Genomic DNA, 9,598 nt, shown 5'->3' with positions numbered 1-9,598 from the left:
ACATGGATCAATATGAAATAAAAAAAACTGATTAACTAGGCCGCGCTGTGATTGGACAGAGACAAACAGCAGGTGTTCGTTAATTAAGAGTTTATTCACAACATGACTCAGCAGAAAACTTAACGACATCAACTGTTTTAATCACTTCCTGTTTATAACAATGTTTTTTCCTGAAGCTACTTCACAATAAAAGCCTCTAATTGTTGTTGCCAGTGGAAGGCTTTTAATTTGAAGGAGCAGATTCTTCCTGAGTCTCTGGTTTGTGGATTCACTTCCTGTTTCAGTTTCCTTGGTTTCACAGGAGGCTTTTAATTTGAAGGAGCAGTAACAAGACACTGTTATTGTTTTTGCTGAAGCTATTTCACAATAAAAGCCTCTAATGGTTTGCCAGTGGAAGGCTTTTAATTTGAAGGAGCAGATTCTTCCTGAGTCTCTGGTTTGTGGATTCACTTCCTGTTTCAGTTTCCTGGTTTCACAGGAGGCTTTTATTTTGAAGGCCTGGTTTCACAGAAGGCTTTTATTTTGAAGGCCTGGTTTCACAGAAGGCTTTTATTTTGAAGGCCTGGTAAATACAGAGTAATACACAGCTTCAACATGGATCAATATGAAATCAAAGGCACTTGATCGACTGTTATTGGAAACGTATTGATCGCAGCAGGAAGCCCACGTGGATCGGTCTCTTCAAAATAAAAGACAGGAACACGGAGCTCCGCCTACTTCTCCTCCTCCTCCTCCTTCAGGGGGCGGAGCCTCAGTCGCCGCCGCCACCAGCTGATTGGTTCCTCAGTAAAGTAGTGATGTTAGTATTATTATTATTATTAATAATCATAGTTATTGATCGTGGTGGAGCTGCCGTCTGATTGGCTCGTGGCCTCGGCTCCTCCTACGGTCCCGGGTACTCGAACACGGCGGCGGCGCCCATCCCGGTGCCGATGCACATGGACACGACGCCGAACGCCCTGAGGACAGAGACGAGGACGGTCAGGTGATCGATCAGGCGATCAGGTATGGAGCTAGAACAGTCTCATAATGAATAAATGCACAAAAAAGATTCACAAATGTATTTGTATATACATATATATATATATATAAAATGTATATACATTTTCAATGCACACACAAATATGTTTCATTTCACATGTAAGTAAAAAATATTCACATATAAAAAATAAGATTCATAAACATATTTCCAATGGGAGGTTTACATATTAAAAGCACTTTGTAAATACAGGTCCAACAGTTCATATATGAATGTAACAAGCCCCAAATGCGTATTTGATGAAGATTGCAAATACTTTAACATTCATGTATTTGTGATTTTCTTTTAGATTTGTGTGTGCATTGGAAATATGTTTATGAATCTTATTTTTTATATGTGAATATTTTTTACTTACATATGAAATGAAACATATTTGTGTGTGCATTGAAAATGTATTTGTGTTTTGAGTCACATGTATATACAAATCCCCAAATACATTTGTGAATCTTTTTTGTGCATTTATTAATTTATGTGTGAATTTATTCATTATGAGACTGTTCTAGCTCCATAATTGATTGATCAGGTGTTTGGGGTTCGAACCTGCGTCCGCGGCGCCGCAGCTCGTGCAGCAGCGTGACCACCTGGCGGGCGCCGGTGCAGCCCAGCGGGTGACCGAGGGCGATGGCGCCGCCGTTAGGGTTCACCTTCTCTACGGGGATCTGCAGCTGCTGCACACAGTACAACGCCTACACAACAACAACGTGAACAGAACAACAACAATGGTTAACACAACACAACAATAACACAACCGGGGCAGGAATTTCACCACGGACTTTACATGATCCAACTGAAACTCTGAAGTAACGCTACATTTTCACACCGACACACACAAAACTCGGGCGTAAAGTGCCGACACCGCCCAGACCCAGGCGAGCTACTATACTAACATCTGTTTTATGATACTGTTGTATAATGTTCATCATTACATCATGTTCAAATTTTGACAGAATAAAACTAAAACAAATCACAAATAACCTTCTGATAACTTCAAATCTCACTTGTGACAATAAGGGAATATTTAAGCTTGACCAAAATAGTGATTTGAGTTATATCGTGATATAAATTGATGTCGACTGATATGAAAAAAATTATCGTGATAGGATTTTTTCTCATATTGTCCAGTAGTCAACAAGTAAGATAGGAATGTCAAAACATAGCTGCATAGGACTGGACCCTTGTGCAAAAAATTAAATGCATAAATGAATTTAAAGTTGAAAATTTCTGGTTTGCTTGAGCCCGTTTTATGTATTAATTTAACAGATACCGATAGTAGTAAATTAAAGACGTGGATTTAAAATCATTGTTCTATTTTATGGCCTTGCTGCCCTGGCTTTTGGCCTTTGTGCCCTCAAAAAATTGACGACACGAAAGGCCAAGTGGCCCCTAAGGCCTGAACACAACGCCACCTGCAGCTCTGACTCACCTGACTGGCGAAGGCCTCGTTGATTTCAAACACGTCGATGTCGTCGACGGTCAGTCCTGAGATAAACAACAATACAATAAGAACAACAACAACACAACAACAACAACAAGACACCACCACCCGTAGAAGCCCCGCCCCCTCACCTGCTCGCTCCAGAGCCACAGGTATAGCGAACGCAGGTCCGATCCCCATGACGTCAGGAGGAACGCCGACCACGGCGCTGGACCTCAGCACGCCGAGCACCGGGAGGCCGAGCGCCTCCACGGCCGAGCGCCGGCCAATCAGGACGGCCGCCGCGCCGTCGCTCACCTGGCTGGAGTTACCTGCCGACACAGTGTGTGTGTGTGTGTGTGTCAGTCCCGGCTCAGACAGTCACATTGTTTGTTTAATGTCATAAAAGTTTTTGTCTAAAATGTATCTGACAGTGTAACGACCGTTTGACCATAATACGTTTACTACGATAGTCTTATATGCACAACAAATACAGTAATATATAATATTGATCTTTTTGGAAGCTCGCTTGGCCGGCACATTGTGTTTAAGTTAATAAAACCAAGATACTTTTAATACTGTGTGCTTAAATTAAACAGAAATAAAATTATAGGCTGTGTGTGTGGGCCAACGTGTTCATAAAATATAAAATGTCATACTTTTGTGGAAACGTTGGCCCACACCAAGGCCGTAATTACCATATATATTGGGGGGGCCACAACCCCCCCGATATTCAGATATGCTCAAAATGCCCCCCCCCAATATATAGCTAGCTGATTTAAAAAATAAAAAAGTGTCCCATGTGTTAGCGAATTTACCGTACTTTACCTGAGTATAAGCAGCACCAGCTAAATTTGAAAAGAAAATACATATATAGACCTCACTTGAATACACTGCAGATTTTCATGTTGTAACATGAGATATTTACACAGAAAGACAGTAGGGAACTGTCCAAGTCCACTCGCTTTTCTGCTGTTTTGGTTACGCTCCTCTCCTCCATGTGCATTTGTTTACAGAGAGAGAGAGAGAGAGAGAGAGATTTGGTCCCCCCCAATGTTGACTCCATGGTTACGGCCTTGGCCCACACTGTCAGATACATTTTAGACAAAAACCTTTATGACTAAACGAATGTGATTCACGTTCAATACTCACGTTCCTACTGCCATCCATATTGTCCATATTTCCTATCTGTCATATCTGTATCCATTAGCATACCAAACCTATAGTAACTCCATGCAATAGAACATTTAAAAGCATTTTATTTCATTATAGGCTATTGAATAAAGTTTAAAAGTGTTCCAAGCTTCACAAACAATTAGATCTTGGCATTTTATTTGGATTTTGTGCAGTTGCAGTTCTACAGTCGACCACTAGGAGGCGTAAAGGGGTCTGGACTGTTGGTCTGACCTGCCGTGGTGGTGCCGTCGGCCTTGAACGCTGGCCTGAGCCGCCCCAGCCCGTCCAGACTCGTCCCCGGCCGGACGCCCTCGTCCCGCCGCACCGTCTCCTCCCGCTCGGCGCCGCCCTCCTCCTGCCGCCGCACCACCACCGGGACGATCTCCTGGTCGAACCGGCCCGCCGCCTGAGCACGGGCCGCCCTGCAGGGGGGGCGGAGCCTCACGTCACCGTGGTTTTAATGCAGTGGTGATGAATGTGAATAAAAACGTGTGCATGGAAACTCAACACTCATCTGCATCATTAAAGGGATAGTAGCATTTTTTTAAAGTGGGGTTATATGATATACAAATAGCCCCTAAGTACTTTAATTGCAGTAGAAGACTCTCTGCACTCCTCCCGTTAGCAACGCCAGCCCATAATAGCCCTGCCCAGAGATTTACAACATACAGTGTTGTGAACAGACCCAAAGAAACGGGTAAAACCTCTTTTAGGCCGTGAAAATAGGCCGTTTCTTTGGGTCCGTTCACAACACTGTATGTTGTAAATCTCTGAGCAGGGCTATTATGGGCTGGCGTTGCTAACGGGAGGAGTGCAGAGAGTCTTCTACTGCAATTAAAGTACTTAGGGGCTATTTGTAGATCATACAACCCCACTTTAAAAAAATGCTACTATCCCTTTAACACAGATTAATTAACTTAAAGGATAATTACCATTTTTTTTACAATCTGGACCTTATTTCTAGCATAAAATCCGATCATTTCCTCGCCCAGATAACTTTGGTGTCATTACAAGTGGTTGTGATGAAATGAGCTCCAGCTGAGAGCCGCGTATATCCGTATAATGGAGTCCACAGGGCAGCAGAATGCAGCCTCTAAATAACACATTATCTGCAGAGAAACTCCTTCATTACACCAATATTTAGTTCTGATAGGCTAGTGCTATTCCCCTCTGAGTCCGGGGTTAGCTGTTATCAACATCCGGGGTCTGTAGGTTGACCTACTGACCTCTGACCTGGATGATGTCATTGGTGAAATGAAGGAGTTTCTCTGTAGATAATGTGTTATTTAGAGGCTCTGGGTGAGGAAATGATCGGATTTTATGATAGAAATAAGGTCCAGATTGTAAAAAAACTGCAATTCTCCTTTAACTAAACACAGGTCACTGCAGAACAACTAGAGTAGATAAATAAATAACCAGTCGTTACTTCTGCTGTGAACTGAGGGCGAAGGCGTCCTGCTGCTCTCTGGACACACCGAACCGCTCAGCCACGTTCTCCGAGGTGATGCTGCACACACACACACACAGAGAAACACACACACACGTTACAGAGAGTAGAACCTCTAGCAGCAGTAATTATTGATTATTGATCATTGGTCATTGATCGGCTCTCACCCCATGGGGATGACACAGTCTCTGGCCTTGTCCACGTCCACCAGCCTGGAGCTCAGGTCGCCAGGGTTACCGAGGGAGCGCAGCGACATGCTCTCCACACTGACACACACACACACACACACACACACACACACACACACACACACACACAGACTTAATGATGATGTGTGTGTCCTGGAGAAGCTCTGTGTGTGTGTGTGTGTGTGTGTGTGTGTGTGTGTGTGTGTGTGTGTGTGTGTGTGTGTGTGTGTGTGTGTGTGTGTGTGTGTGTGTGTGTGTGTGTGTGTGTGTGTGTGTGACTCACCCACAGGCCAGACCCAGGTCGATCGATTTACTCCTGATGGCTCCTACACACACACAGATGAAGCAGGTGAACACGTGTGTGTGTTAGCTGCAATGTGTTTTTTTTTTACTTTTTATTGTGCAACACAAAACAAACAACACAGTGCAGTGGTTCTCAAAGTGGGGTCCCAAATTTTCTTAAAATTTTACCACTTTTTTCAAGAATTTTTTTAACGTTTTTTGAGGAATTTTACCAGTTTTTACTAGATTTTTTATTTATTTTACCACTTTATTTCTAGGGTTACTTTTTTTACCACTTTTTCTAGACATGTTAAAACGTTTTTGGAGAAACTTTACCACTTTTTTCTAGAATTTTAAACTTTTTTTTGCAGTTTTTTTTTTTTATATTTGATATTTGACCACTTTTTCTAGATTTTAAAAAAAAACGTTTTTGGAAAAATGTTACCAGTTTTTTCTAAAAAAAACATTTTTTTCTAGAAATCTTTTTAAAAACGTTCTTTTTTTTGAGAATTTTTTACCACTTTTTTTCTAGAAATGTTAAAATGTTTTTGGAGAAATTGTAGCCTACCACTTTTTTTTTTTAGAGAAATTGTACTGTATACTTTTTTCCAGAAATTTTACTAAAACATTCCAAAGATTCACACCATTGGCCCTAATTTGAACATATATTTACTGAGAAAGTATTCAAGTGTTAAGGTATAAAATATTTCTGGTGTTTACATCGGTGTCATCGGGTTATTGATGATGTATTGATTTTACCTGCGATGTTGAGCAGAGCCTGGAGGCCGGAGGAACACTGTCTGTTCACCGTGTAGACCGGCACCGAGTCTGGAAACCCACTACACACACACACACACACACACACACACACACACACACACATAGAGGAGACAATCAGGACTCACAGCTGAGTGTGTGTGTGTGTGTGTGTGTGTGTGTGTGTGTGTGTGTGTGTGTGTGTGTGTGTGTGTGTGTGTGTGTGTGTGTGTGTGTGTGTGTGTGTGTGTGTGTGAGTGTGTGTGTGTGTGTGTGTGTGTGTGTGTGTGTGTGTGTGTGTGTGACGTGTGTGTGTGTGTGTGTGAGTGACCTCTGACCTGAGGAAGTGAGCCACTCTGGCCATCAGAGCCCCGGCTCCAGGCTGCAGGACGTTACCTGAGAGGAGAGGAGAGGAGAGGAGAGGAGAGGAGAGGAGAGGAGAGGAGGAGAGAGAAGAGGAGAGGAGAGGAGAGGAGAGGAGAGGAGAGGAGAGGAGAGGAGAGGAGAGGAGAGGAGAGGAGAGGGGAGAGGAGAGGAGAGGAGAGGAGAGGAGAGGGGAGGAGAGGCGAGGAGAGGAGAGGAGAGGAGAGGAGAGGAGAGGAGAGGAGAGGAGAGGAGAGGAGAGGAGAGGCGAGGAGAGGAGAGGAGAGGAGAGGAGAGGAGAGGAGAGAGGAGGAGAGAGGAGAGGAGAGAGGAGGAGAGAGGAGAGGAGAGGAGAGGAGAGGAGAGGAGAGGAGAGGAGAGAGGAGGAGAGAGGAGAGGAGAGGAGAGGAGAGGAGAGGCGAGGAGAGGAGAGGAGAGGAGAGGAGAGGAGAGGAGAGGAGAGGAGAGAGGAGAGGAGAGGAGAGGAGAGGAGAGGCGAGGAGAGGAGAGGAGAGGAGAGGCGAGGAGAGGAGAGGAGAGGAGAGGAGAGGCGAGGAGAGGAGAGGAGAGGAGAGGAGAGGAGAGGAGAGAGGAGGAGAGAGGAGAGGAGAGGAGAGGAGAGGAGAAGACAGGAGAGGAGAGGAGACAGGTGAGGATTATTCAGCCTCAGACTCTCAGAGGGTCTTGTCTCGTGTCTCAACATGGATGTAACTACTGTAGTATATTATATAGTATATATACAGTATACAGTAATATACAGTAATATAGGCCTATTATATATATATTATATATGATATCAGATACATCACGTGCTGTCTCACCCACGCAGACGTCTCCCAGATGTTCTGGGTTCAGTCCAACATCTGTCATCACCGACGTCATCACGGCGCTCAGCAGCTCGTCGGGGGTGGTGTCCTGCACGAGACGTGACGTCACGTTACGTCAGCACAGCAGCACGGTGACAGACAGCTGACAGTGACAGGTGAGTCTCCTACCTTGAAGCCTCCTCTCTTCGCTCGGCCAATCGCCGTCCTGCGCCCGTGGACCACCACCACGTCATCAGGGTCTCGAGACCCCGCGGACCCGCAGTCCGAGCCCCGGAGCTCTGGGGGGGAGGAGAAGGAGGAGGAGGAGGAGGAGGGGGGGCACAGGTGACCGGAGATAATCTTCAACCTGAGCATGATGACGGACACACACCAACACACACCTGAGATCAGTCTGGGAGCTGCAGACACTTCCGCCTTCAGGACGGAGCGAGGAGAGGGACAAACAGAGCGGGAGGCGCGGTGCTCCTCCTCCTCCGGTGACGTCATAGCCAAACCAGACTTTGTGAATGAAGTTGAGTCTCACTTTTTCAATGCTGATAAATCTGTCAACTCACTTCATCTTAAACCTTTTACTTATTATTTACTATTAATCCAGAAGACAGAGAACTGAACTCTATAACAGTTCTTAAAGTGAGGTCCGGGAGAGTTCAAGGGGGTCCCCAACTTTTTCTTGAAATTTTAACACTAATTTCTTGAAAATATTAAACTTTTTTTGCTTTTAGAAATCTTACCACTTTCCTCTAGAATCTTTAAAAAACGTTTTATTTTTTTATTGCAGTAGTAGTAGTAGGTTTTTTTTATTTAAACGTGGTGTCTTGCACCATAGGTGGGCTTATAAGACACACTAAAAACAAAACAAAACACAAAACACCGGCACACACAAGAGGATAAGGAATACATGCTCGTGTACATATTTTTCTACAGTACATATCCACACATGCGCACACATACACACAAGCATGCACACTCACACATCTACATATTTTTATACAGTACATATCCACAAACATATTGCAAATTAATTTTTTGAGAAAGTTTGCTTCAAAATTTTGTTTAATGGGGGTCCATGGTCTAATTTGTCCTTGATGTAAAAAGTTTGGGAACTGGTCTATAACACCTGATGAACTTTATCAACATTTAAGCAACATTTTCTACTGGAACGAAACGTTGTTTAAATCTCTCGACTTGATAAACAATTAATTTTATCTTATTCTTTTATTCTTCATCTTTTTTGTTCCCATCTTTTATTTATTTATCTTTTCTTTAAAATATATTTTTGTAATGATTTATTATTATCCAGTGTTTTTGACTGTGCTGTTCTTACATCAGTGTTCACCTGGTTGGTTCTGTATGTTAAAAACAATTCACATATAAGTTCATATTAATGACGGAACAGAACTAATCATCAGTTCTTTAGTTTATAGAGTTATATTAAGTTTTTTTTATACATATTTATATATACATTAATCTGATGCTCCTCTTCATTTACTATATGTCTATTACTAAGTGTATATTAATCTCACACACAGAGACTTTGGTTTTTGAGTAGAAGCTTTTATTTCCAACACACTCTTAAGGCCACAGACTCACTGCACATTCAGGCTGGAATCAGACGACAGGAAACAAAAACATCCAAAAATATTTTCTCCATATAGAATCAGATAGAAAAAGAGTTTGTCTGTCTGTCGGTCTGTCCTCCGTCCGTTTCCACGGAGACGGACGTGACGACGAAGACGACGACGGGACGAGGAAGAAGTGCTTCAGGACACGTAGACGTATTTACACAGGAGAGTCTGTAGTGTTATAAATGTTTCTATTCTGAAATCTGAAATCTGAAATCTGCTCTTTCTGTTTCTATTGGTTCAGTCAGAGAACAGTCGGCCAATCAGAGGAGAGGCCCAGAGCCCCCTCCTCTCTCCTGATTGGCTCAGAGCCTCCTCAGTGTTTCTGCTTCATAAACCTAAATGTCGATACAGAACGGGTCCATACAGAGTCCTGTGGAGTAAAGTAAACAATCTAAATGACCGACCGACCGACCAATCAGCAGCTGCCGTTCACCGGCCTCAGGTTTCATGTGTAAGTAGTGATTCTTCTGACCGTCAACAC

The 9,598-nt window shown here is 43.4% G+C and overlaps 1 protein-coding gene across 2 annotated transcripts; it reads right to left on the bottom strand.

The window, feature by feature from the left end:
• Positions 1-111: 111 nt before the first annotated feature.
• acaa1 (acetyl-CoA acyltransferase 1) lies at positions 112-7,918 on the bottom strand. Of its 2 annotated transcripts, XR_014595356.1 has the most exons (13): positions 7,661-7,918; positions 7,487-7,580; positions 6,641-6,698; positions 6,306-6,385; positions 5,548-5,590; positions 5,244-5,342; positions 5,056-5,136; positions 3,861-4,051; positions 2,606-2,785; positions 2,463-2,518; positions 1,580-1,725; positions 563-959; positions 112-498 (listed from the first exon to the last, which is right to left on the bottom strand). XR_014595356.1 is itself a non-coding variant. In XM_083970932.1 (12 exons), the coding sequence occupies exons 1-12, from the start codon at positions 7,844-7,846 to the stop codon at positions 884-886; spliced, it is 1,290 nt and encodes a 429-aa protein (XP_083827058.1). In that variant the 5' UTR covers positions 7,847-7,918; the 3' UTR covers positions 112-883. The 2 variants fall into 2 exon arrangements, 1 of the variants encoding a protein (XP_083827058.1); XM_083970932.1 differs by having other exon boundaries at positions 112-959.
• Positions 7,919-9,598: the final 1,680 nt, after the last annotated feature.

The sequence above is a fragment of the Trachurus trachurus genome (assembly GCF_905171665.1).
Source record: "Trachurus trachurus genome assembly, chromosome: 1".
Lineage (NCBI taxonomy): Eukaryota > Metazoa > Chordata > Actinopteri > Carangiformes > Carangidae > Trachurus > Trachurus trachurus.
This window is presented reverse-complemented; position numbering and strand designations above follow the sequence as displayed.